The sequence below is a fragment of the Henckelia pumila genome, chromosome 4, assembly GCF_033568475.1.
Source record: "Henckelia pumila isolate YLH828 chromosome 4, ASM3356847v2, whole genome shotgun sequence".
Taxonomy (NCBI): Eukaryota; Viridiplantae; Streptophyta; class Magnoliopsida; order Lamiales; family Gesneriaceae; genus Henckelia; species Henckelia pumila.
The window spans coordinates 75,013,743-75,032,360 of record NC_133123.1 but is presented as its reverse complement, the minus strand read 5'-3'; the positions used below and the strand labels follow the sequence as shown (position 1 = coordinate 75,032,360).

General features: G+C 36.7%; 1 protein-coding gene, 1 long non-coding RNA gene and 1 pseudogene across 13 annotated transcripts; 2 read left to right on the top strand and 1 right to left on the bottom strand.

Annotated features, from left to right (window-relative positions):
• Nucleotides 1–339: 339 nt before the first annotated feature.
• Nucleotides 340–959, top strand: LOC140894635 (uncharacterized). Its single transcript, XR_012153880.1, has 3 exons — nt 340–528; nt 605–741; nt 827–959. It is a non-coding gene; the product is annotated as an uncharacterized lncRNA (long non-coding RNA).
• A 1,096-nt stretch (nt 960–2,055) lies between these two features.
• On the top strand, nt 2,056–11,096 carry LOC140861257 (cyclin-dependent kinase F-4-like; annotated as a pseudogene).
• A 108-nt stretch (nt 11,097–11,204) lies between these two features.
• On the bottom strand, nt 11,205–18,225 carry LOC140860106 (protein BREVIS RADIX-like). 12 transcript variants are annotated; one of them, XM_073262908.1, is made up of 8 exons: nt 18,049–18,225; nt 17,855–17,938; nt 17,695–17,772; nt 16,064–16,657; nt 12,733–13,067; nt 12,287–12,416; nt 11,765–12,102; nt 11,206–11,684 (listed from the first exon to the last, which is right to left on the bottom strand). In XM_073262908.1, exons 5-8 carry the CDS (start codon nt 13,065–13,067, stop codon nt 11,600–11,602), a joined length of 888 nt encoding a protein of 295 aa, XP_073119009.1. In that variant the 5' UTR covers nt 16,064–16,657; nt 17,695–17,772; nt 17,855–17,938; nt 18,049–18,225; the 3' UTR covers nt 11,206–11,599. The 12 variants fall into 12 exon arrangements, with proteins under 12 accessions (XP_073119008.1, XP_073119009.1, XP_073119003.1 ...); XM_073262902.1 differs by having other exon boundaries at nt 16,417–16,657; XM_073262900.1 differs by having other exon boundaries at nt 16,417–16,657; nt 17,700–17,772.
• Between the last annotated feature and the right edge of the window lie 393 nt (nt 18,226–18,618).

Sequence of the window (18,618 nt, the reverse complement as noted above, 5' to 3'; positions counted from 1 at the left end):
ACGTGTAAGACTTCGTGCACCGCATGAGTAAATCGCCGAACATAGTCCCTCAAACATTCTCTTTCTTTTTGAATGACTGTGAACAAATATGCTGCTGTTTTTGGGTATTTTTTGTTAATTGAGAATTTCTGGATGAAGCAGTCAGTAAGTTGCTCCAAATTGGCAATAGATCCAGAGGGTAACTTGTTGAACCATGTGAGTGCTCTTCCTGATAATGTTGTTCGGAAAATTTTACGGTATGCAGCATCTGTGATATCATACAAATCCGCTTTTGCGTAGAATTTGTCAATATGGTCTTGGGGGTCACTCGTTCCATCGAACTCAGGTAAGCTGGGGATTTTGACTCCCTTTGGTAATGCTTCAGATAATATGTCATCAGTGAAGGGGCTTCGGCGTGACGGCAAAATTGCGGACATATTCTCTCCAGTTACATGTGTGCGAGATCCATCCTTCCGAGCTGGATTAGTGATCTTGTTTTCGCCAGAAATGTCATGAACTGTGTGAACACTTGCTTCACCGTCTTTCTGAGTAGTATTTTTCTTAGTCCCCCCTTGATCTTTATCATTCACTTTAGATTTATCTTTATTTGGGTCTCCGTTATTAGGGTCAAGAGATGACGAGCCTTCAGTCTGAGCCTTTTTCTTGCTGCTTTTGCGCTTGCGGGTTTCTAAGTACTGAGCAACTGCATCTTTTGCTGCGAGTGCTGCTGTGTTTTCCATTAGCGCAGTCAAGTCTTCACGGGTGAGAGTAATACTCGGCGGTGCATTTCCATTGTTAATATTTCCTTGAGACATTTTTGAAGTAATATGTGTTCTCAATGACGTAGTGAACGGTTTCCCACAGACGTCGCCAAGTTGATGTAGCCAAAAATCACTTGTATATGACACGTTACTTCCGCAAAGTCCGGAGTATCAATAAGTCCTTGTACGTTTCCGTTGGAGATCTTCAGTGGGTTGTTCCTACATCACAAAACAAAGTCAGAGGAGCCGGGAGGGTTCCCGGCGAAAACACTCCGACGCTCAAGTCAGTTATTACTCAAGGAATAATAATCGAGAGTAGAGCGATATAGTGTTAAAGAAAGTGTGTACCTTAATAATGAGGTGACTTGAGCTATTTATAGATGTTTGGAGAGCTTTATGGGCTTGAGCCTCTTATGGGCTTTTGTAGAAATCGGGGTCTGCTTGAATTAAATATATATTATATTTAATTAAGCTTGGGCCTTTAAAATATTCGGAGTGGACCTTCATGATTGGGCTCAAGCCCAATTGAATTTTTAGGTGTAACCTATCAGTATATATTTTTTATTAGATGTTTTTGTAACAACAATAAAAGAAAAAAAAATGAAGCATATATGATCGATCGGCTTAATATGAAAACACTGGAAACATGAATCTAGCATGCATATAATATAAAATGTGATAATATATAAGCTTTTTGCGAGATAAAATTGTAAAACATGAATTCCTAGCTAAACTTAAACTACCGTGACGAAATATAATTATTTAGAATAACTAATTTATGCTATCATACAATATGATATTTCATCTTCAAGTGAGTTACATTATTAATTAGAAAATAAATATTATTATGAACAAAAAATTAATTAATTAGTACTTTATGGGTAATTATTTAGTTTATGCGCAATAATTAATGATGGGAAGCTAACGCGATGAATGTAATTTTAATATTCGACTTTTGCTCCAAGCTAAGGTTTTTTAAACGAGATAATATTTTACACAAAAAAAATCCTTTTGAAATTGGCGAATGAGTTAATTTGACAAATCTATAAAAAAAAAAAATAGATATTATTTTCAAAATTGTCATAACAAAATATCCTCTTTCATACGCACTTATCCAACTGTCAAATATGGTTATAGAAATTATAAATTGAACACAACTATGTATATCCTCACCGCTTTAATTACAAAAGAAAATTATATTTCTCAGGTTGCGCCAATATTACGACAAAATATTTCTCAGAACGTAAGGCACGCTTGGATAAACCCTTGGTTGATTGATTTACCAGTGTTGTTGTGACAATTAGCTAGATCAACCATGGAAATGTAATTTGATATTATTATTATATAATATATATAGTTTTCACTTTTTATTTTTATATTATATTTCTCAAGATTCTATCGATCGATATTACGATTTTAAAGATACAATATTATCAAGAAAGTTAGCGGTGGTTCTTATGGAACTGTTTGGAAGGCTATGTGTATTTAATTTGGTGAAGTGGTACGTGCATAGCTAGTTGTAGCTTATAAATCACTTTAATTTAGAGTGAAATTAATCGATTAAGTCATGATTTGTTCTTTTAAGGTTGCGCTTTGATTAATGAAGGATTTGAAATCCATTGATTTCGATTATAATTTTAGTGTTATCAATGAAACATAGAGAAATTTCAAATTCATAACTTAATTATTTACACATTACTTAGATGGATTAAAAAGGATTCTAAATCAACATTTTATTGGATGAACTTAAAATTCATCCTAACTACCATGAATTACCATATAAACATAAAAGAAGTGGATTTGATGTTTGTGGTGCTACTTCTCTAAACAATAAAAATGCATTTGAAATTTATGGATTTGAAATACTTCAATCCAAGCGGAGCCTTAATTCATTTGCATCAATTGATTTATTTTTGATCTTCAAAGTGCGCGCAGGTTGCTATCAAGAAGTTGAAAACAAGATATCGTTCGTGGGAATCATGTATGAATCTCCGAGAAGGGAAGGTTTTTTTGTTTGTTTGTTTTTTTTTTTTTTTATCATTGGATTTCAAGATTTTGTTTAATTGTTGAATTGGTTTTCTTGATGATCTTGACAGTCGCCGGGAGCAATGAACCATTCAAATATAATAAAGCTCAAAGAAGTTATCATGGAATGTGGTGATTTGTATTTTGTTTTTGAATACATGGTACGTAGTACTGATTAAATTGGTTACGTGCATAATGATTAAATTGGTTATTTAATTATTTACGTCCATATAATTATTAAAATTGAAAAGATGTTAATTAATATCTGTGTTGTTTAATTTTCGTTTATAATTCAGGAATACGATCTATTTCAAGTAATGAAGAATAGCAGAAAACCTTTTTCCGAAGACCAAGTCAGGATATAGTTCTTCCAAGTATTTGAAGGTCTTGCACACATGCATCAACGTGAATATTTCCATCGGATCTCGAGCCAGGTTACTAGCTTTTTTTATTTTTATTTTTTGAAAACAAAAATAAAAAATCTAAAATTCAGGGCTACATGAAATATTATTATCGAATATATATCATAAAACACTTTGTTAATTAATTTTGTAAATGCTGCCTTAAAATTGCAGATCTCGGTATGGCTCGTGAGATTGATTCTCACCCCTATTCATAGATTATGTCACCTCACGATGGTGAGTTGTTTGTTTGACTCTTCATATCTCGTTCTAGCTAGTCTTTAATTAATTTCGATGCCTAGCTATAAATATAACTTTTCCAGCTTATTAGTATAATATTAATGTCACTCAACTTGTATATATATATGTTGGCTAATTGCATCCACATCTCCTGTGAAAAGTTTAAAAAGCATAAAACACCATGTGTAAAATTAATAGCATATTAGACCCCATGTTTTAAAAAAATTAGCATAAAAACCCCTATGAGAGGGTATAAATGTGTCCGAGTTTGTATAACATATGGGTGAAATGTGCTACATTTTAAAAAACTGAGGGATGCATTAGCCTGTTAATATTTCTTATGGAATTTTATGATTTTTTAAAATTTTCACAGGGGAGATTAATGCAATTAGCCCTATATATATTGCAGGTATCGGGCGCCTGAAGTTTTACTACGTTCTTCAACTTACCGGCCCGCCAGTCGGTGAGTATATATACGACACAAATTTATTGATGACAAATTTTCTTCTTCTGTTTTTTGGAATTGGTTGAGATAATTAATTTCTTGATTTGCATCTATTTGGTAGATATGTGGGCTATGGGAGCTATAATGGCTGAACTCCTTACTCTTCGCCCACATTTTTCGGGCTCAAGGTACCTTAAATCCTTATGTCGGTCACACCATGCAATGCATGTATCTTTGAAGAGAACTTAATTGTTTCATAACAATATATGTCAGCTAGCTTTTTCTCTAAATTAATAAAAATAAATTTTCCTTCATTTAATTATGCAGTGAAGCAGACAAAATTCAAAAAAAAACTGCGTGATTGGGAGCCCAACCAGTAGTGAATGGCCGGAGGGCCTTGAACTTGCTAAAGCCATGAATTACATGTTTCCGCAAGTGAGTGTTTCATTTAAGTGTTAAGGGTGAGGCCCATTAAAGAATCTCACATCGAATATTTGAAGAAAGAAGAATGAAGGATCTACTATAAATAGAGCTCCCTTATTTCAGTTATTGTATCTCATTCTTCTCTTTTGTATTGACAGTAGAGAAGAAAATAAAGAGTAGAAAAAAAAGTGTTGTTCTTTTTTTCGGTGATCTCTTGTGTAAGTTAGAAAAATATTTTCTCGGTAATACTCGAGGCTTGGGTGTGGAGAGATATAGTGTTTTGTATACACTTGTAATATTTCTCCGGTAATAAATATTTGCAGCAGCTCCGTGGACGTAGCCTATATTGGGTGAACTACGTAAATCTTTGGTGTTCTTGAAGATTATTTTATTCCGCAATTTCTATTATCGTCATGTTCGCTTCAGTTTAATCCACAACAACTGGTATCAAAGCTGTTACGGTGTTCGGGAGCCTTGGAGAAAAGATTTTTTGAAATTTTATTAAGGCAGGAGAAGCGATGGCCGAAAATGACGGATCGGGACCTGGAATCAATAAGTTCGACGGTACAGATTTCACGTTCTGACGGTTACAGATTAAAAACTATTTGTACAGCAAGAAGCTACATCAACCTCTATCCGGGTAGAAGCCAGAAAAGATGGAGGATGATGAGTGGGAGCTCTTTGACCGACAGGTGTTAGGTATAATACGATTGACCTTAACAAAGAACGTGGTACACAACGTGGCAGAGGCAAAAACCACGGAGGAGATGATGTCCATTTTGTCGGACATGTACGAGAAGCCATCAGCAAATAATAAAGTGTTCCTCATGAAAAAGTTATTCAACTTGAAGATGGAGGAAGGTGCTTCGGTGGCGGCACACATCAATGAATTCAACACGATTGTTACCCAGCTAACATCGGTGGAAATCAAGTTTGATGATGAGATCCGTGCACTTATTCTTTTGGCGTCTTTACCAAATGTTTGGGAGCCGATGCGGGCAGCGGTTAGTAATTCTGCTGGCAAAGGAAAATTACAATTCAATGATGTCAGAGATCGAATTCTTGGTGAAGAAATTCGCAGGATGGATTCGGGAGAAGCGACATCATCGAGATCTGCTCTTAATCTCGAGAATAGAGGCAGAGGCAGCGAAAAAGGTTCTAACCGATGGCGTGGCAGATCCAAATCAAGAACTGAAAAAGACAAAAATACTTTTGAAAAGAAATTGAAGTGCTGGAGCTGTGGTGAAACTGATCATATGAAAAAGGACTGCAAATCACCCAAGAATAATGCAAATGTTGTTACTGAGAATGTACATGATGTCTTAGTACTATTCATGGAAAGCCCGGTTGATTCTTGGGTTATGGATTCGGGAGCTTCGTTTCATACCACTAGTGATCGTGAGCTATTCAGTAATTACACTGTTGGTAATTATGGAAAAGTTTTCCTGGCTGATGGAAAACCTTTGGAAATAGCTGGTATGGGTGATGTCAGTTTGAAAATGTCAAACGGATCTATCTGGAAGCTCAACAAAGTGAGGCATGTACCAAAGTTGACTCGGAATCTAATCTCAGTGGAACAGCTCGATGACGAAGGCCATAAAGTGACCTTTGGTGATGGCTCTTGGAAAGTTAGCAAAGGGGCCATGATTATTGTTCGAGGAACAAAAACTGGAACTCTTTATATGACTTCCAGTTGCAGAGAAATTTTAGCAGCTGTGGATGCTGAAGCCAACACAAGTCTATGGCATTGTAGACTTTGACATATGAGTGAGAAGGGAATGAAGATGCTGATATCAAAAGGAAAGCTACCGAAGTTAAAAACTGTCGAACACAAATTGTGTGAAAGTTATGTTCTTGGAAAACAGAAAAGGGTGAGCTTTTCGAAAGGCGGTAGAGAACCAAAAGCAGCAAAGTTGGATTTGATTCATACTGATATATGGGAACCATCTCTTGTGACATCCCTTGACGGCTCACGATATTATGTCACATTTATTGATGATTCGAGCAGGAAGGTTTTGGTTTTTTTTTAAAAAATAAATATGATGTTTACTGTAGTGACCCTTACCTGGATCACCTACTAAACAGAACTTAGGCATGCAATTAACTTAATTAAACGAATATCAGAATAAAACTGCGAAAACCATAAACAATATACAATCCCAAGACAAGGAATCTGTAAATACCCAAATATTATACAACCAGATCGAACAGCTGAATCAAACTAATAACAACAAAATAAAACCTAGGCGAAGCTCCAGCTGGCCAACAACTGCCTAGCCTCTCTTGGATCCACCTGCCTCATCCAATCGCAAACCTGCCCCATGGAATAGGGTGTCCAAAAACACAGAGTATGAAACATGAGCATAAAACGCTCAGTACGAGAGTATGAGTATACATGCATGCAAAGTGAACTCCCTATAAACTCGAGGTCAAGGATCAGATAACAGAGACAGGCCGGGCCCTGGTATGTAGCACGCTGTGCCGTCGCTTCAGGAGGTGGCTCCCATACCATAATACCATTGGATATGCCGGACCCAAATCGATGGAAGTCCAACCACTAATAGGATAGGGAAAAACCCTACTAACAGACATCTCGAAGGAGATAGCTCAGTATGCAAATGAATGCAACATAAATCAATGACATATAAACCATGCAGTCACATAATACATGCATACTCAGTCAGGATATCTCGAACAGTACTTTCGTACCTCAAATCAGTGTGAGCTCTACCAACTCTAGGTCCACGCCTATAGTCTGCTCTACACTGCCAACTGATACTAATATCATTAAAGTGCTCTAAAAGCCTTAACTAAGCTATTGCATACTCTTAAATATTTATAGGAAGCAAAAGCTATACCTTCGTCCGTCGTTAGCCCTTTGATGTCGATGCCTCCAGAACTTGGGCACAACTCTGCTATGACTTCCGAACGCCTCGACGACTCCCGGGTCAAGCCTAGGAAGGCTAGAAAACTCGAATACGACTAGAGTAGAGAGGAAATCCGGAATTGGCAATTGAAAATGAATTCTCGGCCTTCTATTAACGATCGGAGCCTCCGAACCTCGATCGGAATGTCCGATCCTGCCATCGGAGCTTCCGAAGATCCTGATCTGCCAAGTGTCAAAATATCACTAGTTGACTTCGGATAGGGGTGATCGGAGCTTCCGATCCAACCACACGTCATGCCTGACGTAATACCATCGGAGCTTCCGATCCTGCATCGGAGCTTCCAATCCTGTTCGAAGCTTCCGAACTCACCTTCGGAGCTTCCGAACTCTTTCCAAGTAATTATGATTAATTCCTTAATTACTGATTTTGGTTACGGGCTACTACATTTACGAAACCTTTAAGAGGTGGAAAGTCATGGTGGAAAATGAGACCAACTTAAAGGTGAAGTGCTTACGGTCTGATAACGGAGGAGAATATGAAGATTTTGAGTTCAAGAAGTATTGTGCACAAAACGGGATCAAGATGGAGAAAACCATTCCTGGTACACCTCAACAGAATGGTGTGGCTGAAAGAATGAACAGAACCCTGAATGAACGTGCCAGGAGCATGAGATTGCACGCAGGACTAGCGAAATCATTCTGGGCTAATGCAGTTAACACTGCAGCGTATCTGATCAACAAAGGACCTTCGGTACCACTTGATTGCAGAATACCAGAGGAGGTTTGGAGTGGCAAAGTAGTAAACCTTTCGTTCTTGAAAGTGTTTGGTTGTCTCTCATATGTTCACATCGGTTCAGCCAGTAGAACGAAACTTGATCCAAAATCAAAGAAATATTTCTTTATTGGTTATGAAGATAATGATTTTGGTTATCGGTTCTAGGATGACCAAAATTGAAAGATCATTCGGAGCAGAGATGTCATTTTCAATGAGCAAGTTTTGTACAAGGACAAGTGAGACATTGCAGCAGAAGATAAATGTCCTGAAGTCCAGAAGTCAAATGAAGTGTCATTGATATATATTCCTATGAATGAGTCGGAGGATAGTAATCAGGAAGAAGAAACTGCACAAGAAGTTGATCCACAAACTCCGGTGATTGAACTCAGGAGATCGTCAAGAACAATCAGACCACCTCAGAAATACTCTCCTGCACTTCATTATATTTTGCTGACAGATAAAGGTGAACCAGAGACCTTTGATAAAGCGATGCAAAATGATGATTCAATCAAGTGGGAGTTAGCCATGAAAGACGAGATGGATTCACTGTCATCCAATCAGAATTGGGAGTTAACAGAACTTTCGAAAGACAAAATGACATTACACAACAAGTGGGTGTACCGGATCAAAGAAGAAGTTGACGGTAGCAAGCGGTACAAGGCGAGACTTGTTGTGAAAGGTTTTCAACAGCGGGAAGGCGTTGATTATACCGAGATTTTCTCTCCAGTGGTGAAGTTAACCACTATCAGAACTGTACTTGGACTAGTGGCTAAGGAAGACTTACATCTGGAGCAGTTGGATATAAAGACGGCGTTTCTTCATGGTGACTTGGATGAAGAAATTTATATGAAGCAGCCACATGGATTTGAAGTACGAGGGAAGGAGAAAATGGTACGCAAACTTCAGAAGAGCTTGTACGGTCTCAAACAAGCTCCAAGACAGTGGTACAAGAAGTTTGATGGATTCATGAATAACAACGGTTTCCTGAGGTGTCAGGCGGATCACTGTTGTTATATGAAGAAGATTAATGGTTTTTATATCATTCTACTGCTATATGTGGATGACATGTTGATAGTAGGATCGTGTCTGGTGGAGATTTATAAACTCAAGAGAGAATTATCAAAAGAATTTACAATGAAGGATTTGGGTGCTGCAAAGCAAATCCTTGGAATGAGGATCTCAAGAGATCGGGTGAACGGAGTCTTGAAGTTATCTCAGGCAGAGTACATGAAAAAGGTGCTTAGCAGATTCAACATGGATGAAGCTAAAGCAGTGAGTACTCCTTTGGCTAGTCATTTCAAACTAACCAAAGTCCAATCACCATCGACGGAGCAGGAGTATGCTTATATGAATAAGATTCCTTTTCCCTCTGCTGTCGGAAGCCTCATGTATGCAATGATGTGCACCAGACCAGACATAGCACATGTAGTGGGAGTTGTGAGCAGGTTTATGAGCAATCCGGGAAAACAACACTGGAAAGTAGTGAAATGGATTCTCAGATACTTGAAAGGTACTACTGGTTTATCTCTATGCTTCAGGAGGACTAATCAGGACTTACAAGGATATGTCGATGCCGACATGGGTGGTGACTTAGATGGCAGAAAGAGTACTACTGGATATATGTTCACATTGGGTGGTACGGCAATAAATTGGGTGTCCAAGTTGCAAAAGATTGTTGCACTTTCAACTACTGAAGCTGAGTACGTTGCAGTCACGGAAGCGAGCAAAGAGATGATTTGGTTGAGATTATTCTTTGAAGAGTTGGGTCAGAAGCTTGAGGATAGCACATTACACTGTGACAGTCAGAGTGCTATTCATTTGGCAAAGAATCCTGTTTATCATGCTAGGACGAAGATATACAGGTTCGGTGCCATTTTATCAGATCAGTTTTGGAAAATGGAATCTTGATGCTTGAGAAGATTTTTGGAAGTAAAAATCCAGCTGATATGTTCACAAAGGCGGTGACCACTGACAAACTGAAGTTGTGTTCGACTTCAGTTGGATTGCAAGTATAAGCAAGGAGGGATGAGTTGCTGCATTGACTGTATGAAGCCATGATTGAAATCAAGTCTTCAAGTGGAAGAATTGTTAAGGGTGAGGCCCATTAAAGAATCCCACATCGAATGTTTGAAGAAAGAAGAATGAAAGATCTACTATAAATAGAGCTCCCTTATTTCAGTTATTGTATCACATTCTTCTCTTTTGTATTGACAGTAGAGAAGAAAATAAAGAGTAGAAAAAAAAGTGTTGTTCTTTTTTTCGGTGATCTCTTGTGTGAGTTAGAGAAATATTTTCTCGGTAATACTCGAGGCTTGGGTGTGGAGAGATATAGTGTTTTGTATACACTTGTAATATTTCTTCGGTAATAAAGATTTGCAGCAGCTCCGTGGACGTAGCCTATATTGGGTGAACCACGTAAATCTTTGGTGTTCTTGAAGATTATTTTATTTCGCAATTTCTATTATCGTCATGTTCGCTTCAGTTTAATCCACAACATTAAGTTGCTCCCTAGCTAGCTATCACTTGTACTTCTATATATGCACTATGCATTTTTGTTTATATACAACGTTGTTTAAATTTTTTTGTATATAATATACATATATATATATATATTATATAAATTAAAATGTTATAAAATGTTAGGTTGCTGGTGTCGATCTTTCGGTATTGATGTCAGGCGTTAGCGAAGAAGCGATCGATCTTATAACAGTAAGTACTAAGACTTTTTGCTGCCATGTATATATGATTCAAAATTTATGTATGAATATAGATGTACTTACAAGTTTGTTTTTCTCAACTTGTTTTTTGCTGATCATGTATATATGATTCAAAATTTATGTATGAATATAGATGTACTTACAAGTTTGTTTTTCTCAACTTGTGTCTGCCAAATATAGTCTCTTTGTTCGTGGAATCCATCCCAAAGGCTCACGGCAAGAGAGGCTCTTGGACACCCTTTTTTCCAGGTCTTTTAATGCTTGCATTGTTTTTTTGTTTTTGAGAATTTATCCTAAAAACTTAAGAATTTAAATGCTTAATCAAAATTTTGACATATTTTGTGCAGAGTTGCTACTACGTCCGGCCATTTTTAAGCTATAAAGATGCTCTTAAAAGTTCAGCTCAACCTGGGACTTGGCATTTGGCCGCTAAAGACAATTAAAAGATTAAAAATAATTTGTCCCCCTAAATTAGGGTAAAAACACAATAATCACCAAAACGTAGTATAGATAAAAATATTTCACTCTTTCAAAACAATAATCACCAAAAAAAAAAAGTAGTATAGAAAGAAATATTTTCCTTTTTCAAGTATACCTATCTGAAAGTAACTTGTAAAAATGAAACCTTGTGTGTGTGTGTGTGTGTATACATATATATGTATGTATAGAAAATAATTGATGGAGATCAAAGCATGTAATTAATAATCATGACATTCTAGAATAGTGGTAAGTGATTTTAAATACACCAAAAAAAAAAAACAGAACAGAACAAAACAAAACAAAAAAAAAAAAGAAGAAGAGAAAAAAACTATAACGGTCCTAATTAAGAAACTTCTGTAGTTAGATAATATTAAGATTACTACCCCATTAGAAGCCTTTATACCAGAATATAAAGTCCATTTTAATGAAATCTTCCATTGTTTCCTCCGTAGACACCATAAACTGATCACTGGCAAAGGTATTGAGATTGTATTCTGTCCCTGTTAGTTTCCCACCACAGTTTCGCGTGCACCTCTCCAAATCTTTCTCGACTGCATCCAATCAATGGATCATTGTCAAGAGGAAAACAACCTAGATTGTAGCAAGTTTTATGAATCTAAAACTTGTTTACCTGAATCTCACACGACGTAGCTCTCTAGTGCCATCAACTAGTTGTCTGATGGTGATATAAACACCAGGTTCATCTTCTTCTATCCATTCTGAATCGATGTCACTTGCATTACTTATGGAAACTGAAGCTTCGTCTCTGGATGAAGTCGTTGTTCTTGATGCTTCCATTGACGAGAAGTCGCCCTTTGGCCCGCCTGTGGTGTAGCCACTTGATCTTGCATTATGATGTTGGAGATTGTCTCCAAAATGTTTGTACCTTGGAGCCCACTCCCTGTTCAGTGCAGGTGTCATCCGAGGGCTTTCCCTTATAGAACCGAGCCTTGAGTAGGTTGAGTCTCTCTGGAGCCACATGAGTGAAGGATTTGAATCAAGATTACATCATAGGAATAGCACTTGGACATCAAGACCAAAATTCGGTTATAGTTCATGTAATCATGCAAAGGGTTCACCCTCAACCCACCAAGTCGTTGGGTGCAAGAATTTTCATCGTATAATCAAAATGATGAGTAACATATAAATTTACCCCATCCTCAGATCTCCCTGGTGTATTGAGAGCTTGTTGATTGAATCTCTGGACATTGTAGAGCTCCATTATTTTTTCGTAATTCTCGCCCCACCATCTCTGAGCCTGCCACTTGTCGAACATCTCCCGGCTTCAGACACATTAAAATTGAATGTCACTTCTCAGATGCAAGTTACATTCACAGATCATTACAAAAGTTTGAATTCAGTGAAACATGCTGTCAAGCTCATGGTTCCTATGAATCATGAAAGTTGTAACGGAATTGTGTTCGTCCATATCTAGAGTACAAAATGTTCTTATATAAGAAATAGATCAGGAAGTGTGAATCAATAAGTCGCTACTACCCAAATTCAAGAACATGTTACTAAGGCAACTTCGGCCTACACTCAATGAAAATATGACATAACATGTAGTTTATTAGGAATGGATGTATTTGCAAACGGTACCTGAACCGGATGCGTCTAAGATCGTTACCACCTCTAGGTAGGGACACAAAAGTGATCTGAACACCAGGCTCCACTAGTGCCATCCATTCTTTAGGTCCATTTTCCTCATCTAGTACAACTTCCCCTGACCGTGCTGAGACAGATTCAAATCCAGCCTGAGTTCTAATGCCACCAAATGAAGAATTTGAGCTTCCTGGGGGCACATATGGATATGGCACCCCCTCTGAGATAGTATCAAAATCAGGATACGGATTTCCCCCTTTTTTGTAATAAATTTCTGCCTGACCAGGCTTGCATTTGTAAGACCCTGAGACCTTCATAGCCATATCCTTCATCTGTAAGCAGAATAAACTATTTTAAATTTTAATATTAATTTTCTAACTCGTATGCATAACATATATATTTATACAAGGTTAATTAAACTTTCGCTATACGATCCAGACTTCATGCAGTTGACATTTCAACTTCAAGGAATCAAATGGAAATATCAAATACAGTAAATTATCATTTTTTTCTTGATGTATAAATCAATATAACTCATCATGGAGCTTCTAAAGATTAATAGTCATACATGCATGTCTAAGAAAATTTATTGATTGGCAGCGCAGACAAACTGTTAGCATGATGCCAGTAGGCCCTTGTCAAATGTCACAGAAATCTTGATAGCTTAATTTTGTTTTACAGAATTATATATCATCCAATTGAATGCGATAGACATAACTATATATATGAATAAATTATGACAATTATGTAACCTCCGTGCTTTTAAAGGGTGCATCAGTCTTCTACTCTTAAGTTTTGAGCCAAAATTGAATACTTAGCATCTGCAATATAATATAACTTAAAAAACAGGCAACCTTTTTTCAAAAACGCTATGGGACAGTGAAATATATGGTTCCTTTAACCACAGTCCCTACGCAAATTACCGCCAAAGAGATTTTCACTGCAGTGAAATGAAGTCCTACCCTTATATCAGCAGCCGCAGTCTGTGAGCTGGAGCTAGCCTTAAGGTCTCTGATTTACCAAAGAAATGCCTAGAGCCGTGTATTATTAGCTAAATTCCACTTAAAAATTGAATGAAGGTCCCCTTAAAGCTGCCATCGGCGGCTCTTTACTGCATTTTGCAGTACAAAAACCGGGTGCTTTTGCAGTACAAAGCAACTGTTATGGCATATAAATTAATTAACTATCATAGTGAAGCACTAACTTTTTCAAGTGATCAGTAGCCATTTCATAACTTACCAGCGCCAGTTTTGAGAGTTGGTTCACATTGATTGACAGGAATTCAATGGTGGGTCTTGTAAAAGATGAGTCTTTTCTTCTTCTTTTTTTTTAAAAAAATATAAATAAAAAACAAAAAAGATGAGTCTTTTCAATCATGGAGTCTTGTCTTTTCTTTACTCAATAGAATCCCCCGATATTTGATCATAAATTAAAACTAATGGGACAAAGTTTTCAGCTACCTCGAATTTAAAATCCTTAGATATTCCGAAAAATCCTAAAGGTTTTACAATTTGAGTGTCTAGTCTAAAGAGTACTTGTAACAAAAAGTTTATAATGAATTCATGACCGAGGAGCTTGTAATATTTACCATCATCGAGACACTTGAAAATATTTGTTTTTGACGCACCTCAACTCACAAGTCTGGAAGTAAACATCTAGTAGTTTCACTAAAACATGGGAAGTTTGATTGCTACACCGGGTTCATCGTTCATCAGGAGTAGAGCTTACATAAATGTGTGGACTCCGGGAAATTCTATACCGGTCTGCCACATCCAATGGCCCCGGGCCATTGTGCACATCACATCATCCGTTGGATTGTCTTTCGGCCACTATCTTGGAGGGCAGCTAAGAACTTTCCGTGAACTCCACTCCCAATAATGAACAATTAAAATCTACGGGATGTAAACACATCGGATGGATCATAAAACATTAGTACTTTTCCTAAAACATACTGGCATATGGTCTTTTCATTGTCTTTTCTCTATGCATCGACTCTCGATGCAAATATTAAGATGAAGATGGGGATTCACTAATTTAAAACCTAGACTGTCAAATAGCCAAATAGGAGACCAAGCATAGGACGCAAAAGTGAATATATAGCTCAAACAATTATTAATGATGATCACAATATTTAATTAGAACTTGCAATTTTTTAGGCCCTCAGCACCCCCAGGTTGCCATATAAAATTGTTTTTTCGTGGGACCTTGTCTGCTCCCCACGAAAATGATGTGACCTAGTTTGGCAATCCCGATGTAATAAAGTTATGAAACTTATTGTCCTATAATAACAACAGAAAACACAATAAAATATCTAGAGCTAAGTGGGATTTGATTTAGACAAAAAAATACATTGTTGCGCAACTTGCTATGTTGTGGACCACATAAATATTAACAACGCACATCCACGTGCTTACTTCTTCGGGGATTATCAAACTATTTGCACTCGAAAAGACACCAAAAAGCAAGCTACACCTCAATAATTAAGTGGAGATTTATGTAAATCTAAATCTAATCTTGATAAATAAACTCGATGAGATTTCAACCCAAAATCATTAGGTTTTTAGCCTCATTTTTGTCATCACGACAAGAGATTCTTGGTCTAGAAACATAGAGTAATGTCGACAATGCACAAGACAAGAATATGGTGTGAAAAATTTAATGTAATGAAAGGAATAATTCATTTATTTTCCCTTTGGTGGATGCTTGTATGCCCCATGCAAAACATTGTCATGTTAGATATGAGATGTTAGTATGGTGAAGTCACATGGCAATTTAGTAGTAGTAAGGCTCAAGGACAAACATTTTGGGACCAAGAATTTGACACATGATCCAAGGTGTGGCGTGGTAATGTCCCCTTTAGTCCTTTTCTTTGCTAGCCCCAAATTGGGCACTGGGTTTTCATGCTTTCGAATTTTTTTAACTTTTTGGAAGTACATATTCAAAATTAAATTTCTCTCTAGAAAAATTCTTCATTAATTTACCAAAGTACGTAGCTTCCATGGAACCAAAATGGTCGTCGTTTCACTATAGGAATTCAATTTTCGTCATTCCTAATTATTTTTTTCATCTTTTTCATTAATAGAAAAAGGCAAACAGAGAATTAAATTAAAACCAAACTCTAAACTTAGAGCTAGCTATAGGGCCAGTGAAATAGCCAGCAAAAAAATAAAATTCTTAACCATCGAATGGGCCCCACAAAAGGATATCATATGTATGTGGGCCCCGTCGTTGGGCACTGGTAAAGCTACCGAGTGGTGAATAGACATTTTGTTTTGTTCATAAATAAGGAAAAAGAGGGTGGCAGGAAAAAGAGGAAAGCAAAGCATACTGTACGTGGCAATGTCACAATTGGGATTCAAACTAAGTGAATATTTTTAATCATCATCCATCCACATGTAATCGAAGCTCAAAACTTGGAAAAATAACCAACACCACATTTTGGTGTAGAGTTCAAACTTCAAACGAGACATACTCCATTAATTGTAATGTGGTCATTAATGATAGTCTGTAAGATTCTAATTAAACCAATTATACAAACATGGAAAGGTTTTAGTTTTTGTTATGTGCCCGTAATAATTAATGCAAAACTCTTGGCTAAATAATATATGTATGTAAGTATATTATATACGAATGTACAAGACAGGAAGGGGGTGGGAGTGGGGTGGTTGTGAGGTGCAAAACCTGTGAAGTGAGAGTTTTGAGGGAGTCTTTTGTATTTGGAGTCCCACGCGAGGGGTACCCATCGTCCTCATCCTCGCCTCTATCTTCCATCCTTTGCTTTGAGCAAGTAATACACGTCAACATCTTTCTTTATCACCTTCCTTCTCTTCTTCTACCTACGGCTTTTCCTTTTCCACCTATTCTTTTCTAAATTATATTAATAATTCTAGCTCTAGCTAGCTCCCTTTTTTTTAAGTATTACCTGCAAATTATTTATAAAGAAAAAGTATTTAGGTATATGTAAATACTAATTTAATGAATGATAAATACATAATATCACTTTAAAATGCAATGTTTCAGAGAAACTTAATTTCAAATTCAAGATGACGGTTGATTTTAGATATAAATGTACATTTTTTTCCCATAAAATTTTGGGATTCACCATTTCATGCTAAAAATTAGATACCAGTAAGTACATCCTTGGGCATTGGGTGATGAGCAGTAATTTGGTATGCTATAATGATTTTTCATCCTTTAATGACTTAAACCACGTCCCAACAATATATATTGATCAAGAATTTAAAAAAGGACAGCACAAAAGGCCGGCAATTAATAGATAGTACTGATCTAAAAAAGAACTAAAGAGAGAAATGCGACTTGGAATAGGATCAGAGTGTTATTTCAAATTTCTTAAAATCCCTCGTGAAAATCTAATGGCTTGTATATTTTTAGATGAAAAATTCGCAGGCTAAAACCCTATATATTATTACATTCATAACTAAATATCCCTTAAATTTTTTATATTATAATAACATAAGAAAGAAAATAACCTGCATGCACACACACATGAGTATATATTTAACATATTCAAAGTATATGTGATATAATTTTCGACATTATTTTATGTAAGATGTGTATCATAAAATTTGTTTAACTTCAGCAAAAAACTTGAATATTCTTGAATTTTTACGAAAGTCCTTTAACTGCTACTTAAGTTCAATCATGGTGGAGTTTATTTTCAGATTTCAACTATTACTTTAAAAACACACAAAATATCGATTCAAAGAATTTTATTTAGTGTTATATATGAATACATATACAAGTTTCCTTTATTAAATATTTATAAAATAATTATAAAAACTTTACCCCGAAAAATAATCATATCCGTTCTCTGTTCTAAAGCACAATCATTCTCTTTCCGTTTTGTTCAGTATAGTGTAATTTCAAAGCATTTATGATTTTGCAAAGAAAGGGATAAAATCTCAAAAAGGAAACCAAGAAATTGTCCGGTTCTGAAACCTTACTGTTAGCAGCAACTCATAGACTGAGCTAGCTACCATTCCCTAGCTGTATTTAATTTATCCCTCGCCTGTTAATCTTCAAAACAAAACAAAAAAAGAAATAAAAGAAATAAAAAACCGAATCACAATGTCAGGCAAATCGAAATCAATGTTTTCACCTCAAAGAAGGAGTGGATTTTTAGCTAAAACTCGAGAAAAAACCCTTGAAGATGAAATGTAAATCGAAACGCAGTCGGCTGAGCCTTGTGAAACAACGACAGTAAAGCCAACGATTTTAGGGCTTATTCAGCTTCAAAGCACGCATCAATCGAAGAAAAAGCCAAAAAATATATTATAGCAGAAAAGAACGTACAGTCAGAGAAATGTCATCGATTCCACCACGCATGCAGCTGTAATCAGAAATCAACGAAGGCGAGAGTAACGTACGTCCGGCGAGACGCTCCGGCGGTTGTTCGGGCGGAGGCGCTTCACATTGGGGGGAAGTTCCCTGATTCTCCGCGCGCGCGTGTGTGTGTATATGGAAATGGAATCGAAGATGTGGAGTGGAGACGAGGAAATATATATTTAAGGGGAGGTGTATATATATATATATATATATATATATAGACAGACGGATTTGACGCCGTTATCTCACGTCGTTATCTAACGGAGTACGTGCGAGCTTCTTTTTTTGAAATGTGGTTGTACAGCGTGCATCGATGGTTGTACGTTTTGGCAGCAGAATTATTTACGAAGACATACGCAGTTAGGGGTCAATTTTGCAGATGATTTTTTGTGCATATTAGGGATGGACAAAAGGGTCCCACGTGTCGAGGTTTATTGAAGCATATACGAACCTTGGATCAAAATGCTACTCATTTGGCTTGTACAATTCGTGACACCCTTAATTCCTTCACTCTACCGTGGAATTTCTCGTGTGCAA